General features: G+C 44.4%; 1 protein-coding gene across 1 annotated transcript in view; it reads left to right on the top strand.

The window, feature by feature from the left end:
- CREB3L2 (cAMP responsive element binding protein 3-like 2) overlaps positions 1 to 24,061 on the top strand; it is a 134,514-nt gene extending 110,453 nt beyond the window's left edge. The window contains exons 11-14 of the mRNA XM_011941554.1: positions 13,559 to 13,658; positions 13,940 to 14,066; positions 16,420 to 16,636; positions 18,496 to 24,061. Of these exons, the coding sequence (XP_011796944.1) occupies positions 13,559 to 13,658; positions 13,940 to 14,066; positions 16,420 to 16,636; positions 18,496 to 18,571 (520 nt within the window). The 3' untranslated portion in view covers positions 18,572 to 24,061. The remainder of the gene's footprint in view (positions 1 to 13,558; positions 13,659 to 13,939; positions 14,067 to 16,419; positions 16,637 to 18,495) is intronic.
- Positions 24,062 to 24,508: the final 447 nt, after the last annotated feature.

Here is a 24,508-nt window from a genome sequence, read left to right as displayed (position 1 = left end):
CCTTCCTCCCTCCCTCTTCCCTTTCTTTCTCTTTTTTCTTTTTCTTTTTTCTTCTTTTTCTTAGTTTCTTCCTTCCCTTCCTTCCTTTCTTTTTTCCTTCCTTTCCTTTCCTTTCTCTTTCCTTCCTCCTTCTTTCCCCCCTCCTTCTTTCCCCCCTCCTTGCACATTTTCATTTTTGTTTGCTTGTTTGAGTCAGATATCCAAATAAGGTCCATGTGTTCAAACTGTCTGATATGTCCATTATATCTTTTTGTCTGTAAGTTCTCTTGAATGTCTTTGCTGTTATCTAGTAAAGGCCGAGTCAGTTGTCCTATAGAGCCTTCCGTGGTCTTAGTTTACTTGTAATATCCTTGTGGGGTCTGTTAGCACAGTCCTACGCCCACTACAGACTACTTTATTTGGTTTCAGTTTTTGGTAAGAATTCGTCGTAGTTTCCACTACATGCCTCCATCAGAAGGAACATAAAATTTGCTTATTTGGTTCTCAACAATGTACACTTATTGACTAGAGAGATCAATACATTAGGGGTTTGAAAGTAGCCTTATAGAATTCTATCATTTCTCCTCCAGTTATTTAGCAGAATATTTTTGTAAAGCAAGACTCTTCATCATTAACGAACATGGGTGCACAGGTAACTCTATGAGATGCTGATTTCATTGTCTTTGGGTATATACCGGCAGAGGGATTGCTGGCTTATATGCAAGTTCTATTTTTAATATTTTGAGGAACCTCTACACTGTTTTTCATAATGGTTTTACTGATTTACATTACCACCAACAGTGTGGAAGGGTTCCCTTTTCTCCACACCCTTTCCAACACTTGTCACACCTTGTCTTTTTTATAATGATTGTACTAACAGATGTGAAGTGATATCATGTAGGGTTTTATTTGTGTTTCTCTGATGACTAGTGTCAGTGAGCACCTTTTCATATACCAGTTGACCATCTTTATGTTTTCTCTTTTTTTGAGACGGAGTCTCGCTCTGTCGCCCAGGCTGGAGTGCAGGGGCCGGATCTCAGCTCACTGCAAGCTCCACCTCTCGGGTTCACGCCATTCTCCTGCCTCAGCCTCCCCAGCAGCTGGGACTACAGGCATCCGCCACCTCGCCCGGCTACTTTTTTGTATTTTTTAGTAGAGACGGGGTTTCACCGTGTTAGCCAGGATGGCCTCGATCTCCTGACCTCGTGATCCGCCTGTCTCGGCCTCCCAAAGTGCTGGGATTACAGGCTTGAGCCACCGCACCCGGCCCTATGTTTTCTTTAGAGACGTGTCTATTCAGGTTCTTTGCCCGTTTTTTAAAATTAGGTTTTTTTTTTTGTTTTTCTTTTTGCTATTGAGTTGTGTGAATTCCTTATATATTTTTAATATTAACTCCTCATGGTTTATATGGTTTGCAAACATTTTCTCCCAATCTGTGGGCTGCCTTTTCATTTTGTTAATTGTTTTTTGTTGTTGTTGTGCAGAAGTTTTTTAGTTTGATATAGTTTTACTTGATTATCATATATTCCAGACTTAAGAAAGATGCATACATAATATGTACTCCTTGTAAAAATAGTGTAGAAAAAAATAGAATCCTTTCACTCAGAGCTATCTTTACATTTTGGAATATTTTATGTGTACGTATTTATATTGTGCATACTTCTTTGTTAAGAACTATTTCCACATAACAAAACACTGGACATACTCTCATACATTTCTACAGGATCTTTGACTCACCATTAAAAATAATCTACCTTGGTCAGGTGCAGTGGCTCACCACTGTAATCCCAGCAGTTTGGGAGGCCGAGGCAGGTGGATCACCTGTTGGTCAGAGATCACCTGACCAACACGCTGAAACCGCATCTTTACTAAAAATACAAAAATTATCCAGGCATGGTGGCAGATGCCTATAATCCCAGCTACTCGGGAGGCCGAGGCAGGAGAATCACTTGAACCTGGGAGGCAGAGGTTGCAGTGAGCCAAGATTGTGCCATTGCACTGCAGTCTGGGTGACAGAGCAAGACTCCATCTCAAATAATAATAATAATAATAATAATCTGCTTCATGCTATTGGGATCTTTAGCCTTCCCTGATAGGCTGCTGTTACTAAATGTGACCAGGGCTAGTTTAGCCACCTGTTAAAGCAGGGAAAGTTTTTTGTTTATGTGCTGTCAGTGTTATTAAGGTATAATTGACAAAATTGCCTATTTTTACAGTATACAATGTAACGATTTGATGTATGTGTATATTGTGAAATGATTATCACAATCAGGCTAATTAACACATCCATCACTTCACATAGTTACCTTTTTTTTTTTCTTTTTGGTGCAAATGCTTAAGAGCTACTCTCTTAGCACATTTCAAGTATATGATGTGGCATTTTAAATTCTAGTCACCATGCTGTACAGTAGATCCTCAGAATGTATTTACCTTATAACTGAACGTTTGTACTCTTTTTGACCAGTTCTCCCACTCCTAGCCCCTGGTGACCACCTTTCTATTCTCTTGTTTCTGTGAGTTTGACTTAATTTTTTTTTAGGTGTAAGTGATACCATACAGTATTTGTCTTTGTCTGGCTTATTTTACTTACAAAGCAGGACAAGTGTGTTGATGTTCCTCTTCCCCTTGGCCTCCTTCCCTGTACTCTGTGCCTTCCCTTGACTCTAGGAGTGCAGTGGCTCCGTTTGGCTTCTCCCATTTCTTCTACCTCTTCAAGACTCACGTCTCCTCATGGACAAAACTTTTATGGTAGTAATGGCTGACAGTGGATTCATCTGTGATCTTCCCACAGATAATTGTAGCAGAGACCTCCTAAGGTCATAATATGTAAGACCAGTAGCTTTTAAGGCTGGGCGCGGTGGCTCATGCCTGTAATCCCAGCATTTTGGGAGGCCATGGCTGGTGGATCACCTGAGGTTGGGAGTTCAAGACCAGCCTGATCAACATGGAGAAACCCTGTATCTACTAAAGATACAAAATTAGCTGGGCATAGTGGTGTGTGCCTGTAATCCCAGCTACTCAGGAAGCTGAGGCGGGAGGATCACTTGAACCTGGGAGGCAGAGGTTGCGGTGAGCCGAGATTGCGCCATTGCACTCTAGCCTGGGCAACAAGAGCAAAACTCCATCTCAAAACAAACAGATGAACAAAATCAGTAGCTTTTAATGTATTTTGGCTTGAGAGGGAAGTAAATAAAAGCAGGGCTGCCTCACTCAAACAGGGAGAATGGACCTAGAGTTCCTCTGACTGCTCTTACCCCTTTCTCTTTGTTTTCTGCCAAGGGCCTCTGTGGTACTCAGAGAACACCACGCTAACCAAAATGACTGATGTAAGCATTGGTAATGCCCTGCCCTAGAGCCAGCCATGGGGAACTGGTGATTGGGGCACTGGGCAAGGGAAGACGTCGGGACCCCTTTACTCACATCGCCCCATGCAGGTGACCGGTGTTTGAGCTGTGTGCAGGGCTGGGCTGGGGAATGCACACCTGTGTGTGTGTTCCTGCTGGTGCTTCTCATATTATCATCCTTCAGAGGCAGCTGGATGGAAGTAGAACAACTTTGATAAGTGAACAGGATCCTGGGTCACCAGAAATGGGGGGTGGAGAGGCCTTGGGGGCCATTGTTTCATGTGGCATGGCATGGCATGGCAGGGAAGGGGAGTGGCTGTTTCATCACTGACCAGATGGAAGAAAATGATACCTCTTTACTTTTTTTCCACTCCTATACAATACCCCACAGGGGACTTTCCCATCTACCCAGATGAAAATTTGTGCTCGGATTATGAGTCAATCCTGAGTTAGTTTTTCTTTCTTTCTTCTTCTTTTTTTTTTTTTTTGTATTGGACTCAGCAGCAGCCACCTAGCCTATTACTGATTTCTAGGTGAAAAGACCTTTTATCTGAGCCATGGAAACTGGAAGAGGACAGGGCTGGGAGAGATGAGGAAGTCCTCTTCATCTTTCTTCAGTTTTTCTCTGGGAGCCTCTCGGAACAGAGCTGAAGCGGTGTGAAAGCACCTTCACACTTCCTTTGCTGAGGTGATCGGCTAATTGCGTGCTATCAGGAAATGTGTAAGATGGGAGTGAGATGGTTTCCCAGGGGGCCGTCCTTCCTGTGCTCCATCAAGAAATACATTTTCACTTGCCAGTGTCTGGGCAGTGCCCGTGTGTGGCTGCTAGAGAATCCTTCTGGCTTTTCTAAGTGAATGCATCTCTCTAAGCTGCAGGCTCTCTGGATGGCCCCACCCTGGTCTCATCCCTGAGAAATCTTGTCATTTTTTCCCACTGGTGTAGTTTTCTTCTGCACGAGTGATGCACATACACTGGCCGGCCCATCAGTTGTAGGCGTTTGTGGCTCAGTTTGCTCCATTTCTTACTTATTTTGTTCTCAGGCTTCTTCAGGGCTGTGAGCTGCAGCCTCTCTCCTTGAGCATGGATTTGTAGAATCGTAGGAGCTTAGACTTGAGATACACCTTAGACATCATTGTATTGAACTGCTAATCACTGTATTTTACAGAAGGAGAAACTGAGGCCTGGTGAGGTTAAAGTCATCTAAACATTCAGAGCTAGAAGGGGGTGAGAACTTGGTCACTTAACTTTTGAACTGACCCTTACTTTGGTTTCTCTTACTGCTGTGCCTCTTGCTCCTTCAAGGACCTTGCCCCAGCAAGAGCCAACTTTAGACCTGGACACAAGGGCCCTTGATTTGGACTCAGTGTTCCGGAGGGCCCTGTGCTGGCTGTCCTTTAGCCATGTCCCCCTCCAGGGGATGCGTAGTTGGCAGGACTGAAGGGATACGTCCATCTGGAGCTCTCACCCTAGCCGTCTAGAACTTGCCCTACTACCTAGGATCTTGGAATTCCCTGTCCAAAGGTCTTAGCTCATTTCCAGGGCCTATATGGACTTCTGCCCCAAATCTGTTCTCTGAAGGGCAAACCTGGTGACCAGTGGGCACCAATGAAGCCAATGGGGTAGACAGAGACAGCTCTTTGTGAGGGCTGCATATGGAGTTTGAACCAGGGCTGGTGTGTGCATGACATTCTTCACAATATGTCAGCTCTGGGATTCAATTTAGCCTTATTTGTAGAAGACATGAGATTCCTGGGTCAGAGACAAAGGACTCTTGCTCAGCAGGCAGTGTGAGGATAAGCATATATGTATCAGTTCTCCTTGCCCCCAGGTGCCAGGACAGATCTGGGTGGATGCTGTACTCTCAGTGGGGATTGTGTCACAGCTAAGGAAGCCTGAGCTTGGAGAATCCACTGCTTTTATAGTAAGCAAGCAATAAGCCTGCTTCTTGCCCAGAGAGAGACATTACCTCATCTGTCCAGGTTACCAGCTTCATAACAACCTTGAGAGGTGGCCCATCATGAAAGAGCAGTGAGAGCCTTTCCATCTTGGCATCCCCAGCAGAATGTATAGGAACACAAGAAGACCCAAGAGACTGTCTCTCTCCAATGGAGTGGAGCAGGCTGAGGCCTGGGGTAATTCTGCTTATACTACCACATTTTGGCAAGCAGCCCTGGGAAGTCCAAGAATTCTAGTTCAAACCCCGCCATAGAGGGAGCCGGAAGGAGCAGGTGTTGGGTTGTTTGGCTTGGAGTAAGGCAAAGAGAAACCTTAGACCTCACAGAAGTAATGGACATGCTTGCCTGACATTTATCTGTATTGTTATCAGAAGTAAGAATTCTTTAATCTTTCTCTTTGATTTTCCTCTTAGCTATAGTCTTTCTCTCTAACTCTACTTTTCTTGTTCTTGAAAATCTGTATATGGTTCCTGTTAAAGGTGTTTCTAGCCAAGTTTACTGGGCTTTGACTGGTTTCTGGCTCTCCTGGTCTGTTTGTTTAGCCCACACAGCTGTGTCTGTTTGCACTAATTTTGTGTATTTGTTCCCTACACACTATTATGGTTTTCTGTGCGTGGGTTCATCTCTTCTCTCTTAGACTGACAATAACTGGCTGAACCCACCCCCAGCTGCGCACAGAGAAGCTATTTGAGGACTGATAAATGACCCAAGTTATTCTACTGTACACTTTTACCTTGGTTTTAATTCACTTTTCGTTTCTCCATTATCTCTAACTTCTGGTTGTGTGAAGAGTATGAACTTTCTTTTCATGTGGAAATATTTCAAACTTCAAAGGATTATTAGGCACTAAACAATGTTCCCCGGAGAGATGAGAAAGGCGTTTTAGTGTAATTTAGTGTAAAGTTCAAAATTCCACAGCCTCAGGTTTTGTTCCTTGGCCAGTGTTTGTTCCTGGGTCGGTAGGAAATTTAGCATTTCAGAAATGCCCTCTGCTTCCTGCAAAATCAAGAAGCCTCTTGTAATGTAGCAATTAACACAGGAAGAAAAAGGAGAAGATTTATATCCCCTTTTTTTTCTTTTAGGCCAGAGCCCCATGAACAACCTTCAAAACTTAAGTAAAAGGCCGTAAACATAGGTATTTACTCAAGGTTTAGGAGTTTGAGCTGATATGGTTGTCTTTTGTGTATGACACACTTCAGTATTTAAAAGTCTTTGAGATTGTTCATGATTTTCCTTAAATAACCTTATGAAATGTGTGGAACTTGTAATTATTAACATTGTATCCAGCCACCTCCCTGCCGTCCATCCCAGGACTTTGAGGTAGAGGTTTCAGCTGTTGAACACCCCCTCCTCACCTCAGAACCTCCCAGGCACTAACTCTACATGTGACTCAGGCGGCGTGGGAAGGGATTCAGGGGGAATTTTGCCTCAGAAGGACATGGATGCTCACCTCTTCCATCATTAGGCCACCTGATCGTCACTTGAGTTTTGTTTTTTTTTGAGGTGGAGTCTCCCTCTGTCACTCAGGCTGGAGTGCAGTGGCATCATCTCGGCCCACTGCAACCGCCGCCTTCCGGGTTCAAGCGATTCTTGTTCCTCAGGCTCCCAGGTAGCTGGGAGACACCACCACGCCTGGCTAATTTTTGTATTTTAGTAGAGACGGGATTTTGCCATGTTGGCCAGGCTGGTCTCGAACTCCTGACCTCAAGTGATCCATTCATCTCAGCCTCCCAAAGTGCTGGGATTACAGGCATGAGCCACCACGCCTGGCCAAGTTCTGTGTTTGTGTGTTTGTTTGTTTTTTATTGTGTGCTCTAGATAAGTGACACTCAAGCTTTTTGGATGGTACAATTATTTTAGTTTATGCAATGTCAGAGGCATACCAGACACACCACATGAACATGTGTGTGTACATCATACACCTCACTCATGTGAATGCTGCACAAATTGATAGTTCTTTACGGCATGTAGTGCCCTCTGATATTGTGTATTCTATTTGATTCCATTTCATTAAAAACATATACCAGTCACAACCCAATTGATTTCACAAACCCATGAATGGTTCATGATTTGGAATTGGGAAGTTACTGCTCTAGGTGCTTCCATAAGGCTGTGAAAAAGTTCCTGCATCTCAGAAGGCAGGTGATTTACCCAGGGAATAGTTTACACACACATACGTGCACCTGCACACACCACTTCTCAGAGAGTTCCATTTCTAAGATGTGTTACAAGATTTGATGAAAGTATGTCTACAGAGAGGGCCTGAGTTGAAGCTCCCAACACAGCAAATAATTGGGAACCACCACTTTTTGTTTTTTTTTCCTGGTCCTGGTTTCTGACTCCAGTGGGAAATTAGGTTCCTGAATGTTCAAAGTCCAACATTCAATACCTGTATGACTGTTCTCATTCTTTCTTTTGTAAATAAGGAAACACACACAAAAAGCAAAATTAAACCAGAGACAAAGAAAACATGAGACTGTTGATGCATTTCCCAGTTATTGTAAGATTGTGTCTCCCACTCTTGGATGCTTCTGAATGTTTTGCCCAATTTCTTTTGATGCCTCCCAAGATATAGGGTGATGGTTTATTTTGGGCAAGGCTGGCAGCTGCTTTCGACTGCTCTTTTGCAAGGAACTGCATGAGGATAGCCACTGAGTTTATTTTTACATCTCACCACAGGACAAAATCCACATTTTCAATCAAGTGTTGGACACTCCAATTTAACAAGTTGTGAAAAATCTGTTGGCCCAGATAAACGTATGCTAAGAGTATTCCTTTCTCTAAATTAAGATTTTGTTCCCGGAAGCCCAAGAATTCATTAAGGCCATAATTAGGCATGATCACTGATGATTTAAAATACAATAATAAAGAGGAAGTTTATACTGAGCTTTGTAGGCACCATTGGATCTGTCCTGCGGTTGACTTTTTATAGCTGTAGTTTAAAAATAACTTTTCCATTTCATCTGCTGGCTGCCTTTTCTCCACCCAGCCCTTCATGTAAGTAGGGTGGGGGTTGTCATCCAAGCTCCCATTGCCACAGGCAATGACATCTGTTTCAGTGACATCAGAGAAAGTGCCACATCATCTCAAACCAACATGTCAGTTATGAGGTCACAGGCTTTCCCATAAAAAGGGCTGGCCTCATCTGTCATCAGTGAAAAGAGACAGCAAGCACCCTTCAAAGATGTATTTGCTTCAGCAAACCCGGAGTTACCCTGGGAGGGGGCATACTCTCATTAGCTGATGTGGTCAAGGGAATTCATCTGAGTAGCTGCCTAAGCTTAGAACTTAACTTGATTAAAGGCACGTAGCAGTCGTCCTCTGATTGAAACTCAGGTGTCTTTGCTTTAGAGCCAATCCTCCTGTTTTGATACATATGCATCAGCTTAGCAATTCTAAAGCCATCTCATCAGCTTTTTTGGTGTTTGACAGAGGGACAGGTTTTAATATTTTCCATTTTTCTAAATAAAGCCCAGGCTTGTCTTCCTGCCACCTTAACTAGGCAAGGAGTACTCTTGATTCTTTTATCTATTATCTGCATTTTATCTTTGGTGTACCCAGAGAAAATACCACACAATAGTCATTTGCCTTGGTGGGTTTTGTGTCATTGTTACTGAAATTTTGTTAGTACGCATCTTCTTGCCGTTGGAATGGGTTTTATTGTGGCTCTTCCATCTAAGGCTTAGTCTCTTTTAATAGCAATATTTTCATATTTAATGGTGGACATATCTCCCAGTTGGGCTGGTGTCAATATAATGTCACTGGAGTTAAGAAAAATCTACTTAACTAAGATATGCTTTATTATTAATTTGAGTAGTTATTGATTAGGGTACCATGCTGTACCACGTTGGAATGTACACAAGCTATGGGGTCAGATAGGTTTTGGTTTACGTCTTAGGTCCTCTACTTATTAGTTACATGACTTTGAGATGATTTCTTAATATTTTAGTGTATGTAGTTCCTGGAACTCAAGTAGTAGGCACTCAGTACTCTGTTATTGTTCTTTTTTTTTTTTTTTTATGATGAAAAGGAGTGTTTCTGTTGTATGGATGTGTATGAATTTCCTGAACTTTATTGGATCATCGAAGTCTGTTTGGATTTTGGGGATGACTGCATGAAATGCCTCAGTGTTGCTGATTGACGGGGCCTTGTGCGTGTTGTCATTTCCACCATCAGTTCCGTTTACTTTCTCTAGCACCAGTAGGAGAAGCAATGGCAAACAGTACATTATTAGTCACTGTCGCACTTTCCACCAACATTTCAAACTAAAAATGTGTATTTTAAACTACATGTTTGCTCATCTTAAAGAGTTAGATTATAAACTGTTAGAAATCAGGGACTATTAAACAACCATCTTCATTTGCAGTGGATTCAGAATATAATCATCTGGAGTTGGGAAAGGATGTGTCTGCGAATGCCCATGAATGCCAACCAAAGTGCTACGCAGTCAGGAAACACCAGCCCTCCCTGCTGTCTCCAGCCCTTCTTAAAGGGTCCTTCTTCCCAACTTGTAGCACTTTACACCTGTAACTGGGAAAAGGGGGATTCCAATTTGAGCCTAAGATATTCTTTCAGGGGGCTTTGGATATGTCTGGCCTGCCGCAGGTCTGTTTTCAGGAGGCACTGGGGAGCCTCCTGGGAGACTATTCTTCCTAGGGGAAGGGGTACCAGGCCCAGAGATCTCAACCAGAAATTGGAAGGCAGGACTGATTCCAAGTATCATGTGGATTTTTTTTAAAGCTATTCATGCTCTAAGGACCAGGCAAGGGGTAGGGGATGGGTAGGGAGGAAGTATGGGCTGGCTGCAGGTCAACAGGGATTGCTGGTGAAAAATGGAGTGATCATTCCCCTTTCAGAACAGCTTAAGACTTTAGAGCAAAAGTAACATGCTTTGGTACCATCTGGAAACGTACTGACTGAAGCCTGGATGGAGAAACGTTACCCACTCATGCCCAGAGCATAGCTAAACTTCAGCACCTTGAGGCCGCCAGCTTACAGGCAGCAGGAGTGCCCAGTGGAAAACTGAGGTGCCAGGAAAAGTGGCAGCCACCACTTAAAGAAGGAGCTCTTGAGCAGGCCAGGGGAACAGAAGACCGCTTTTCATAGCTTAGCAGGAAGGAGAGACCCACTCCTACGATGGAGAGTGGTCAGCAATAAGAGGAAAGAGTTTGTGCCGCGTGGTCTTATCTGTGGACTTACCTGTAAATTTGCCCAAGGACTTGAAGAAATATCAGCAGGGAGCACCCAGCAAGGGCTTTGGGGCTGGCATTACAGGTAGTAGACAGTCAAATATATGCTCTGACCAGTGAAATCTCACTGTGAGAATGAATGCACACTCAGGAAGTGGCTGTGCAGAAGGAAAAGGCAGCTGTGCTATTGGGTAGAAAGGGAATTTTCTGGGGAAGTCCTGGGAGAACAGAGAAAACGCTTCATGAAGAAAGAAAGGCGCTGCATCATAGAACCATTTAGTTGCAAACTTTCTTTAAGTAGAATTTAAAGTAATTATGCTGTTGAGTATTTCTCAGCATTAAGTAAACATACAAAATGCTTTTAAAGAAAATGGTGCTGGACGCAAGTGGCTCATGCCTGTAATTCCAGCACTTTGGGAGGCAGAGGTGAGAGGATCTTTTGAGCTCAGAAGTTCCAGACGAGCTGGGCAACAAAGTGAGAGACCTGTCTCTACAGAAAATAAAAAATAAAAAAAACTTAGCTGGGCATGATGACTCATGCCTGTATTCCCCCCCAGCTACTCAGGAGGCTGAGGCAGGAGGATGGCTAGAGCCCAGGAGGTTGAGGCTGCAGTGAGCTGTGATCGCACCACAGCACTCCAGCCTGTGTGACAGAGCAAGACTTTATCTCCAGAAAAAAAAAAAAAGAAACAAAAATTGTGCCTGAATACATTTAAATATAAACCAGGTCTAAACTACATTCAATCATACTTCTGTATAACCAGAAATGAACAAAAATGTATGATTAAGTACAAAAAAAGATCTTCATATTAAATAGAACTTAATTTAGTGATATTAACTCATAGAATGAATGATCTTTTTGTTGCTTAAATTAAAATCACTATACCTGGGAAAAATGTCATGTAGATGGAACCGCATAGGAGTTTTGTTTTTGTTTTTGTTTTGTTTTGTTTTTTTTGGAGATGGAGTCTCGCACTGTTGCCTGGGCTGGAGTGCCATGGTGCAATCCCAGCTCACTACAGCCTCTTGCCTGCTGAGTTCAAGTGATTCTCCTGCCTCAGCCTTCCGAGTAACTGGGATTATAGATGCCCGCCACCGTGCCCAGCTAATTTTTTGTATTTTTAGTAGAGATGGGGTTTCACTATGTTGGCCAGGCTGGTCTCGAACTCCTGACCTCGTGATCTGGCCACTTCGGCCTCCCAAAGTGCTGGGATTACAGGCGTGAGCCACAGCGCCTGGCCTGCAAAGGTGTTTTGAATCCAGAAAGCTTCTACTCCGTGTGCTGAGGGTTGCTCCAATTCACCCACCACTCCTAGCCATTTGAACTGCTGAAAGCAAAACCATTCTTGTGGCCAACCTGTCTTTAATTTGCTTAAATTGGGAGAACTTGTTTCATTGGTACTAGCTGGGGGTGAAGATGCAAGCCCAGGAAAAATCTGCTTGTCCTTCTAGCACCTGAATGCTATTCGGGGGTAGACTGTGATGAGAAGCAAGTTATCTGCGAAAGCCCACAGTGTTCTGTGAATCAATGATTTGGTGATGTTTTCTAATGAACTTATGTGGCTGTCTAAATTGTTACATCACAGCACGCATTTTCTGAAAATCCTTGAGACCCAAGAGAGAGCATCTGCTCATCAAATCTTTCCACTTTGCCATATGCAGTGGGTTTGGGGGTGGGGGATGAGGGTAAGGAGGAGCTTCAACTCTTTACACCACTCACACGGAACTCATCCCGGGTGCTGTAACTCAGGAGGGTGTGTTGTTAGATCCTTTTCTACGCCTTGCAGTGTTCAGAATTTGCAAAGAATTTCACCATCTGCTCTTTCTGTGTGCTGATGTCACACAGAGCAGAGTATATAAGACTGTTCTTATCCCTCAAACTTTGCCTTTTAAGGAGAGGCACAGTTGTCCAATTTTAGGGATAAAATGTCTCCTTTTTTTTTTCCCCCCTCTGCTCTTCCTCTCTTGTCTTTTTCCTGGAGAAAGGCTAGAGTCTGCTTCAAAGGATGGTTTTAAGGACCCCTGGCTCTGGGCATGAGGGTCCAGTTGAGCAGGCATCTCTGTTCTTTCATATGTTGGCTTCGTTTCTGACTCTGGAGGTGCTGCGAGCCTTTAAGAACCATAGGCTTGAGCTGCAGGTGGCTGTTTGCCTCTCTGCCCTAAACAGAGCTGTTCTTGTTTTTCCTCTCCTTTCTCTCTCTCTTCCAACCTGCCTCTGAATGCCTCTTACTCTGAGTTGGCATTTCCAATTACAGCCCCCCACCCCTGGCCACTCCTTCTGTTATTTGCTGCTGGTCATTTTTTATTTTTCCTTCTCTTTGCCTTTGTCCCTTCTTTATGTTTTTGTCAATGTTTCTCATCTCTTGGTTAAACGAGTTCTTCTTTTAGTCAACATTTTCTTAGTCTGTTCAGGTTGCTATAACAAAATATCATAAACGAGGTCACTTATAAACAACAGAAATTGATCTCTTAACAGTTCTGGAGGCTGGGAAGTCCAAAATAAAAGTGTTGGGAGATTCAGTGTTGGGCGAGGGCCTGCTTTCTGGTTCATAGGAGGCAGCTTCTTGCTGTGTCCTCTCATAGTGGAAGGGAAGCACTCTAGTCTTTTCAGCTCCTTATAAGGGCACAAATCCCATCAATGAGGCCTCCATTTATAACTTAATCATCTCCCAAAGGCGCTGTGTCCTAACACCATCACAAAGAGGGACTGGGTTTCAGCATAGGGATTTAGGAGAGACACAACCATTCAGACTTCAGCCACCATCCAAAGTGTTCCTTTTCCTTTGTTCTCAATCACTGAGAAACAAGCCACAACCTGTCAGGGGTAATGTGGAGGCAGTTACCTCTAACTCAGGGCAGTGCAAGGACAGGACCTTCAGGTGTGAAGGCTGATTCTGAGCCCCAGTGAGCCCTGTGACAACAGTGCTAGAAGGCACTGGTGTTCGTGTCTTCTTCCAGAGGAAACTGTCCCTTGGGGCTCTGTTGAAATGCAGGCATGAAGGCACGGCGACCTTCCTGGGTCACACGGGGAGATCAAAAAGCATCTCTTCTCTGTCAGACTCCCCTCACGGCTGTTGTTATCATTGGCAGGACTCTCCTTCAGCAACTCCAGAAGCTTCAGACTTTGGTGATGGGCAAGGTTTCTCGAACCTGCAAGTTAGCCGGCACGCAGACTGGCACCTGCCTCATGGTGAGCTTCCCAGCAGGGTAGTGCAGTGACCGCCCCTGGCCTGGCCCCTGTCTCCCCTCTCCCTCTGCTTACCAAGGCCAAGTGCTGTGCAGTAGGAGAAACCACACGGAGGAACTCCACTCCGAGGCTGTTCCTCGGTGAGGCATTCCGGTGATGTTAGCCGTGGGTGCCGTCCACCGGCCTGAAGAGGAGAGTCTGTGTCCCTGGCTCTCCCAGGGTATAAAGCTGTGCTGTCCAGAGCCTGGAGTCCGCAGCCGCTCGTGTTCTCTCTCTCCCCACAGGTTGTGGTGCTGTGCTTTGCTGTTGCATTTGGCAGCTTCTTTCAAGGCTACGGGCCCTATCCTTCTGCCACCAAGATGGCTCTGCCCAGCCAGCATTCCCTGCAGGAGCCCTACACAGCCTCCGTGGGTAAGACAGCACGTGACAACTTGGGCAGGGTCTTGTTTTATTTCCCTAGAGCTGGGTTTCTCAGCCTTCCAAAAGGAATCTTCTGTGAAAGTTCAATGTTTAAAAAGTGGTAAAAGTGGAGCTTCTCCCTTAGAAGAAGCAAGTGGGGGTTCCCCTGGGGCCCCTCATCCGCTGGACTGAGGCATCACTGGGAATTTTCTAGAGCTGGACAGAGCACAGTTTGCAAACTACGGTTCTAGACTGTGCTCCCTGATCCATTCTGACATCTAATTTTTGAGTTCTGATAAGGGAGAGGGAAGTAGATGAGGGACAGAGTCTGTCGCTTTCTGTGACGTTTTAAGAGAACTGCTGCGTTTCTGCCTCCACTGAGTGGGATTGTATGAGTAATGTAATGTAATGTATATAGTAAGGGCTTGTAAAGTGAAGTTAAAGAATCAGCAAGGTCAGGGCTAAGTGTGGTGGCTCACGCCTGTAATCCCAGCACTTTGGGAGGCCGAGGTGGGAAGATCATGAGGTCAGGAGATCAAGACCATCCTAGCTAACATGGTGAAACCCTGTCTCTACTAAAAAGTACAAAAAATTAGCCAGGCATGGTGGCGAGTGCCTGTAGTCCCAGCTACTGGGGAGGCTGAGGCAGGAGAATGGTGTGAACCTGGGAGGTAGAGCTTGCAGTGAGCTAAGATCACACCACTGCACTCCAGCCTGGACGACAGAGCGAGACTCCATCTAAAAAAAAAAAAGAAGAATCAGCAAGGTCAGGAGTTCAAGACCAGCCTGGCCAATATGCTGAAACCCCAGCTGAGGCAGGAGAATCACTTGAACCCGAGAGACGGAGGTTGCAGTGAGCCAAGATCGTGCCACTGCACTCCAGCCTGGGCGACAGAGCAAGACTCCATCTCAAACAAACAAACAAAAATAATCAGCCTGCCTTACAAAACCTTATGCCCAAGATCTAGAGAATCTGAGTCCCCACTCAGATGTCAGATAAGAAGTGTATGGTGTTCTCATCTAGAAATAAAGGGATGGTGAGTAAGGAATGCACCATAAATTCACACATACACCTATAGGAAGAAGCGTGGGGTTAGGTGGTACAGTAGGAGGTTTTGCATTCTAAGGTTTCAGTTACCTGTAGCCAATGAACATACCTGCAGTTCCCTTAAAATAGCTGAATACACTATAATAAGAAACGCTACCTGCAGCCAATAAAAATACCTGCGGTTCCCTTAAAATAGCTGAATACACTACAATAAGAAACATTACCTGCAGTCAATGAAAATACCTGCAGTTATGTGAAAATAGCTGACTACACCACAATAAGAAATTTTGAGAGAGAGAGGCCACATTCGTGTAACTTTTATTGGAAGATATGGTTAGAATTGTTCTATTTTATTATTGTTGTTAATTGCTTACTGGGCCTAATTTCTAAATCAAACTTTATCATAGGTACATATGTATAGGAAAAGGCATATAAACCCTATATGCTATATGCCCATATATAAACCCGATATGGTCTTTCCTGTAATATATACCTTATACCATATACATAGGGTTCAGTTCTATCTTCGATTTCAACCATCCACTGGGGTTCTTGAAACGTATACCCCATGGATAAGGGAGGACTACTTACTGTATTATATTTGGGATAGGGAAAATTTTGCCATTTTGGAACATCTGTGGCCTTCACCAGGCAGGTGTATCTCTGCCAGGTATGACAGAAGTGCTAGCATTCCAATTAAATAATTTCAGTGACCTGTTGGGAATTATTCCCCCTAAGGAACTATCTCTCTAAATTTAGTTGGAAGCATAGTTTCTGTGTGGTGGAAAATTGCTGCAGAGCCATCTGGCTGCGTGACTGTCCCGTAAAACAAAGGGGACTGTTTGTCCTTTGATGTGTGGCTTTGGCTTTCTGTCTCCTCTTCACTCTCTAAATGAAATGCCCTGTACCTCATCCCCCCGCCAGACCTACTCACTGGGGATGCTTCTTCTTTTAGCTGGGTCTGGACATCTGCAAGTATTCCATTCCCATTCTCCACAAATCATGTTCCCTAGATGGTTATGGCTGGTAAGGAGGGGAGTTTTATATTTTCAAAGCAGTGGGGGTGGTAGTTCGCCTTGTGTTTATTTGCTTTTCTATTGTTCTTCCAGTACCGTATAATTGGTATAATTTTTCAGTGCACAAACTCTGAAGCTCCAAAGTCTTTAGAGAAAGCCAAATCCTGTTGGCACCCATAGTTCTGAGCAACAAGAACACACACGTTGTCACCTGCCACCAGCCCTGAGTACCTGGTGTGAGGAGATGTGTTGGACCCCTGTGGTCTTTTGCTAACACCTTCTTATTCTGCTCTGTCCTCAGTGAGATCCAGGAACCTGCTGATCTATGAGGAACATTCTCCCCCAGAAGAGCCGTCCAGCCCAGGCTCGGCTGGGGAGCTGGGGGCCTGGGATAGAGGTTCCTCCCTGCTCAGGGTGTCAACGCTGGAGTCCAGGCCGGATGTGGATCTTCCCCATTTCATTATCTCGAATGAGACCAGCCTGGAGAAGTCAGTGCTCTTGGAGCTGCAGCAGCACCTGTGAGTCACAGAGACACAGAGCCAACTCCTCTAGTGCACTGATGGTGGGTTATGAGTCACCAACCTGGAGTGTGAGATCGAGACTCTCCATAGGCCTGGTTCAGTCCCTCAGCTCTCTCAGGACCTATTTCCCAGACCTGGGACTGCAGAGAGTCTGTTGCTGGCCAACAGCTGCCCTGAGTAGAGATGGGGAAAAAACCCAGCATGAGTTCCCCTATGTCTGCTGCATCAGTGGGTAGCTGGCGTGATGGCATCAAGAAGTGGGGGAAGGTCTTGAATCCCTTCCCCCACTGTCTCCATCCTCCCTTCCAAGCCACACGAGTGAATGCACAGCCCAGGTAACCACAATGCGTTTACTGTGCAAATCCAACTTTAAGACATGTTCCGTGGCTTCAACTAGGGAGTAGATATATATTGGGCTATATGTCAATATATGTTTATGATTTATATAAATATACATGTGTTAAAGCTATAGCTATTATAGTTTTATACTTATAAATGTATGTTGAGGTACCGTTTAAGAGGCGCTGGGCATGCATTTCCATATTGAAAACAACCTCTATTTGGCTCCAATTCTACATGAGTTGTTTCTCTTAGGTAGTTTCTGGGAAAAATCCCTTTGTAAACATAAAGGCTTATGCGACAAGGTATTGTTATTGTGGTAGGGGAGGTCCCTGGGCCTGCACGCACGCTCCTGGTTACGTGTGGCATGGTTGGTGATTTAGCTGAACTCTGCTCCTGTGCTTCCCAGAAATGAGGCCATTCCAATGTAAATGTGTAAGATTTTGTTTCAGATTCTTCAGCTTTCATCCCCTAATTCTGCAGGGGACGGTTTATAATTAAGTACTTTTATGTGTGTACATTATACATACATATTTAATTTACTAGCACTTACTATTTTAAGCACTTTACAGATGTGAGGCAGGTTGAGTATCCCTTATCTGAAATGCCTGGGACCAGAAGTGTTGTAGATTTCAGATTTTGGAATATTTGCATTATACTTAACAGTTAAGCATCCCTGATCCAAAAATCCAAAATGCTTCAGTGAGCATTTCCTTTGAGCATCATGTCAATGCTCAAAAATGTCTAGATTTTGGAGAATTTTAGATTTTAGATTTTTGGATGAGGGCTAACAGTATCACACAAATCCTTTTAGCTATCCCAGGTGGTAAGACATCATCATTATTCCCATCATAGAGAAACTTCCCAATGTAGCCACCGCTGGGATCTCTAGAAGACCCAGTTGCCTTTTTACTTGGCTCTGGACACAGTTTCTCTCCTCTTAGCTAAGCTGTTCAAGGCCCCCTTCAAATCCCATTTATTCTGTGATGTCTCCTAGATATCAGAGCCTCCTCGCCCTCCTCTCAGTGCCTACAGATTTTCCATGTTGTTACACAGTTTAATAATGTATTGATTTTCTGTCATGGATTTATTATTATTTCAAATTAGCTCATTGTTAAAAATCTTTGTCTGGATTATTAACTCTTCTAGGCCGAGGGTCAGCTCTTATTTTATTTTCTCCTTCCCTGAGTTTAGCATAGGGCTAAACATCCTAAGTAAATAGAATAATTTAATGCATCTCATAACAGGTGATTATCAAGCCACCATATTTATCCTTAGTAGGGCTGGGATGCCTTGGGTGGGGATAAAGGTAAGAATGTGGACCAGTGGAGAGGCTGGTAGCAGGGGACTTTGGAAACAGAGAATTGCTACTAGGAGAGAAGAGGACAAGAAACATGCCCAGGCCGTCTCACCAAGTTACAACCCCTGAATGATTGCATCACACTACAAAGCATGAGAATTGTAGCTAACAGCTGGTGGGTGACTAATACTTCTTTTTCCTTTTAATGTCTTCACAGGGTCAGCGCCAAACTGGAGGGGAATGAAACACTAAAAGTTGTAGAACTCGACAGAAGAGTGAACACCACTTTCTAAAGAGGCTGCCTGCACCCCGTCCTTTCCCTTAACTCTACTTTTACATCCCCAAACCACCTTTGTCATCAGCTTTTCCTCTTTGCCACCGGATCTTCATGAAGACATGGGCAAGCATTAGTGGCTTCAGATGGGAGGCCAGCCTGGGACTTCCCCTGCAGTGAGAGAGCATCTCCCCCTGGTCCACGCCCCTCCTGTGCAGAAGGAAGCCTGCATCCCTCCCTTCCTTTCTCTTACTGCCATAGGAAATTATTTTAGGGGCTGGAGGTGGGACAAGCAGGCTTGTTTTCACCAATAGTGCCAAAAAGATACTGCCTAATGTGCACCTGTGAGGTGTGATCCGCCCCCGCTTTGGAGACGAGATGGCTCTTGTTCAGTCAAGACCCCAGACTCGGGCCACAAAAATGCCATGATGCCTGTTGGTATTTGGCAAAGCACTGACCCCTGTCCTCCCTTGCTCGCACTGGGGCCTCCCATGTGAACGCACCCGATGGCAGCCCTCTGCCCACTCTGCCCTCTGGGGGCCCTCGCTGGATCGTCTCCTGCACCAGCACTGGCAGACGAGGGCTCCCGTTCATATTCTCAGGCCGCAAGTGCAATGCCTGAGGGCATCAGGCTTTTCTACTCCAGGCAAACCTGCCCCGTCTTGTCGCTTTTAGGACCTCCCACAACCTGGTTCCCCACACATCCATAGCTCTGCCTCCCCGGCTTCTCCTCCCCACTTGTAAATAGTATTTATTAGCTTGCCGAGGCTTCCTGCTAGCAACCACACTGAAGAGATCAGTGCCTCCTTTCAAGCTAGCCAAGTTTTCTGCTAGCCTTCAGAGCAAGGAGGGCACCTTAGGCTCTGGGATCCCCTGTCTTTCCAGACAATGTTTTGTTCCCTTTTTTTTCTTTTTCTTTTAACTGGAATAATAACCATTGAAAAAGAAGTTCCCTTAAGCATGTGTATGTCTGCCTCTAGGATGAGCTCAGAGCGAGAGATGGCACAATGCCTCGCTCAGGCCCGGGGCTCCCTGGCCACAAGCTTTTTCTATCCTGTATTCGTGGCAGAGAAGGGAAGCCCCGTTCCTGACAACAGACTTTTCAGACAGCCTTGCTGGCTTGTCTTTCTACACCTGCCTGGCCCCCTGCTTCCTCCACACTTCCACTTTGTCCCCCTCGTCCCCTGCCTCAACAAAGCATGGTGGGGTAGGTGACATTTGTGTATCCACATTCTTACCTTTGATAGTCAGGTTTGGCTACTTTGCAGCTCGCCCAAAGAGATACAACGTAACCCCCAACCTACTTTTAGTTGTTTTTTTTTTTTTTTTTATGATTAAAAGTAACTTTTGTAGTTTAAAAAAATCTTTCCTCTTTCATACAAATAAGAAATGGAAATTGCCTTTTTATTGTATCATGTAGAAGACCCTCAAGTGTTTTTTTCCCAGCTTAGGAAAGATTTTGTGTAAGAAATATGCATAGAGTTTGTATTTTATTTTTAGGAACAGCTGAAATGCCTTTGGTTCTGGCTTCTGTCTCTCTCTCTCACTTGCTCGCTCTCTCTCTCCCCTTCTCCCTCTCTCTCCGCCACACACACGTCATCTGCATTGTTATTGGAGCCTGTACTCAGAGGGATTAAGCCCACACCCTGGCTTCCATTCCATATCAGGTACAGGATTTGATGTTATTAACATTTGCCATCATACCTCATAAGCGGGTCCCTGCCTCATCTGTCTAGGCCCATTTGGGGCTCCCTGTGAGTGATTCCCCTCTCTCTGCTATGCTGGAGAGGGTTCCAGCCTGGAACGCGGCCAAGTTCATCTTCTCACTGTGAGTGGAAGCTGGATTGGGCCCCTGTAGTCCTGGCAGCCCTGTTGTCTGGAGGGTTCTTGTTGTCCCTCACATTAGCCAGGGTGGAGACTGTCTGGGCTGTGCAGGAGGAGGGTTGCTAGCAGGTTCTGCTTCTGCTTCTCTCTGCTCCACTGTCTGCAGCCCAGATCCTGTTGGGCCTGGCTGGTGTCTGGTAGCCATGGGCCTCCACTGATCCATCCCTCTCTTTTAAACTGTCAGGTCATTTTCAGGCATAGGCAGCCTATAGGGCCCAAAGAAGGCAAAAAGATAAGATTTACTTAAGTAGATTTGGGCAATGAGGAAGGAAAGGTTTCAAATTTAAGAGCAGAAGTGAGAGAATGAGCCAGCTCATGTACCTGCTGCAACTGAACCAGAGTGGCTTTTCAAGGCTCCCAGGCGTAGAGTAGAAAACATGCTCTTCTGAATGAGGAGGGAGAAGGTAAAGGAAACTTCTAGCCCCCGTCCTTAGTGCTTTGAGGATTTTATTTTCTCCCTTATCTACCCTTGCTTGACATCACTCTCTCTAGACCTCCGAACAGCAGGACTCTTTCTCTGGGAAACTGTCCTTCCAAAACGGAATCTATGTAGAAACATGAGACATTAGCCAGAGAGCTCAGATGGCCCTTTTAAGGGGGCTCCAAGAACCAACATCGCTGCTCTTTTAGATAAACCTCTGCCCTCCACTCCTTGCTTGAGTGAGCTAAAGGAACTAACAGTTGTCCCTTTCGGAGGACAAAATGGGGTCAGGAGGACACAGAAGAGTTGTATAGCACCAGATTGGTTCCGAATAATTAATGGGTATGTGCACATTTTCTATTCAGGAGTTAAGACCAGAATGTCAGTGGCTTTGTTTTCCCCATCAAGTGGCCTCTTAGACTAGTCATTACCTTATGGTTAGCTCTAAAGATTTCAAATAGTGGCAGACATTGGCTCCTGAATGTAAGTTTTGAGAAATACGAGTCTGTCAGACCACCATAAGCCATAAAGAGTAAATCTCTTAATTAGATTTTTCATCATGTAAACAGGTTTCCCATTTCCCTTTCTTAGATTGCACCAGTGAAATCTAATCTTTGCAAAGATTCAGAGCACTAATTTTTCACTGGATAAGACCTGCGTAACCCAGACCCCCCGGTGTGGTTCTTTTCACAGCTCTCGACTTTGCACTTAAAAAGGGATATTGTAAATGAAAGGCTGCAGTGCCAGTTTTAAGAAAGAATGTCTGTGAAGTGTGAGGACTCTGGAGTCTAGCTCACATAAAGAGAGTGTTATATAAAAATCCGACAGCTGAACTAGGTTGCTCTTTTTTGGCAGGGAGCGGGGATGAGATTTGACACCAATATGGGCAAAATTAGATAACCTTTTGGTTAATATAAATGATTTTGATTTGGAGATCTGATTTGTAGATTGTGAAAGCAGCTTTTAGTTCAACTTATTCACAAACCCCCTATAATTACCATGGTTTTTTTTTTCTTCCTAAATATCTCGGTTCAGCTTGTGAATCTTACGTGCCCATAAAGTTGGGATGTTGAATTGGCTCTTCTTTATTCTGGCAGTGAGTCAATGTCCAGCATTTTTTCATAAGTGTTTTATTAAAATTGTTTTCCAGCATTTTATGACTCCTCCCTCCCATGTCCTCAGACCCAGCAAAAGCATAGAGGCAGAATCCGAGGCCTTTCCAGGCCAGCTCCTCTGCACGTATGTCATACAAGGTGTGAATTTGAGCACAGTCCAGAAATGGAGACATCCCACCCCCAGTTGAATAATGGCCCATTCATGCTAACCTTGCCAACACAGAGAGGCCAGAGATGCGCGAGAAGACCTTCATCCTCCCCTTCATCTGCCCCAAGTCACTACAGTTGGTTCTGTTAAAGCCAGTCTTTAAGAAACCTGGGTTAAAGACACCAGCACTTGTGCTTGCTGGGCTGACGGGATCTGTGAAGCCGTGGGCAGGTAGTGCCCTCTTGAGAGTCATTTTGTTTGGCCACCTTCAACTGAGGCTGTCTGTAGACACATGCTAGGATAGGCCCCACTGGGAGGGCAGTTACAGGAGGGAGTAAGTGGTGGTGACGTGGGGGCTGTGAAGGATCCGGAGACAAGTCTTAGATGTTTCATTCATTCATTCATTCATTCATTCAGTTACTCCTAAGACTTTTCAGTTTCATAAGGAAGAGTGTTGCCTGAGGCCCTGGGGAGTATCGGGAAATAGAAGGGATTGAGGAAACATTAATAGTAGTTATTCAAAAGACCCAAATACCTATGCTTCTCTCTCCCTCCTTCTCTCTCTGACACACACACACACGCACACGCACATTCCTCCCTTACATGCTCATTTGTGCCTTAAATGTGCCTTATATGTAAATCCAGGATGACTGAGGAATCCCTCGTCACTGGGAGATTTTGTATATATTCTTTCATTACTAGATTGAGGTGGGTGTGGGGGAAAGAATTTTTTCCAAAGGCTGAAAAGTGGTTTCCTAAAAGTGAGCCACTATCAGATTTGCACATCAGGAGAAAAGAAATAGGGTTACATCCATTAGGAAAATCCCAGTTTGCAGGAGTGCAATCACATCAGAAAAACAACCAGCCAGGATTAAAGGTATTATAAATCCTCACAGCGGAACATTTCTCAGGGCAAAGGAACCTGGCCCATTTGAAGATTAATGTTCCATGCCTTTGTGGTCAAAGGGTCGGTACTTAGCACAGGAAAAAACTCGGTATTCTTTTGTTTTGTTACTTTGGACAACATAAAATTCAGGAATGTTTTATTTAGTCTTGGTTTCTAGAAGGAAGGGAAATAATATTTCTTGAGCATTTCTAAGGTGTTGGGAGCTGTGCTAAGTAAGTTTTAAGTCTTTCAGTTTTATAGATACAGAAAACAAGGGTGACTCTCTACCACAGGATGGATAAAGAACTAAGTAATATGGGAAATGCAACAATTTCTGGACTAGCTGAGCCAATTCCTTCCTGTTATCACACTGTAAGCTTTCAAGTTCTCTGGGCAGGAATTATAGCACCTGTCCCCTGCAATGGCCCTGCTGTGCAATGCTCATTGCTTCCCTTCATGCTGGAGCAGTCCCCCAGGTGTCCATCTCCTACCTTTTTGTTCCAATCTTCTGTGAGTTCCAGCTAGCAGGCTTTACATCGGGGGAAAGGAAAACCAGGGGTTTTAGCTCTGTTTTCTGTTCCCATCCTTTGCTCACCAGCTGAGTGAGAACATGAACTTTTTGCACCATGTACCCATGGCTTACACTACTTAGAAAATCACCTTTTCGGATGAAACACTTTCTGAGTTCATGGAGAACACCGGCACTCTTTGACAAAACTGTGAGTGACCCTTTTTAAACAATGCTGAGCAGACCCTGGGCTGTAATCAACGGTGAGCTTTAATGTCTGTGCTGACAGTTAGATTTTGCTCTCTTTTGTAACAGGTTACATAGACCAGCAGTGTTTAAATCTAAATACGTTGTGAGTCTGTTATCTGTCCTATCGCGTTTTTTAAATGACTTTTTATTCTTTATTATAGCTAAGTAAATACCAAAAAAAAAAAAAAAAAAAGCTTTGTAGGACACTTGTACTTAGTTTGGGGAAGAAAATAAATTGAAATTGTTATGCTTTTGTATTTCCATTTCTTGCAAATAAATATTTTTTCTTAAATAGTAAGATGTTGCCCAGTCTTTACAATCTTGGTACTATTTTGAAAAGCATTTTTTTTTTATGAGCATGGGTTTGTGTATGTGCCGAACGAACCATTCTTTCCTGGATATCTACTTGGCCTGAAAGAAGAGCCTCAAACCAGCAATCGGTATGTTATATAGGACTGAATCCAAGCCTTAGTTGGAGGAATATTGTGAATGTAATTGTTTTTTTCAGGCAGCCACGGGAAGAAAAACAGTATCCTCTAGAGACTTCTGCAGCCTGACTGTTATTTTTGTTGTCTCCTCTAACTATTCCCTAACTAGATTTCAACTGTCTGTGGATTTGATTTTGCTTTCCCCATCTCTGGTTGCTTGAGAAAGATCCTCTGGACTTGAGCCAGAAAGGAATGATCCTTCTTCCTACGAACAGTTGCAGAGGATGTCTAACAGATTCATGCTCCAGAAATTCTGA

Source organism: Colobus angolensis, unplaced genomic scaffold (genome assembly GCF_000951035.1).
Source record: "Colobus angolensis palliatus isolate OR3802 unplaced genomic scaffold, Cang.pa_1.0 Scaffold2, whole genome shotgun sequence".
Taxonomy (NCBI): Eukaryota; Metazoa; Chordata; class Mammalia; order Primates; family Cercopithecidae; genus Colobus; species Colobus angolensis.
The sequence above is the reverse complement of the archived record's forward strand: the minus strand, read 5'-3'. Positions and strand labels throughout refer to the sequence as shown.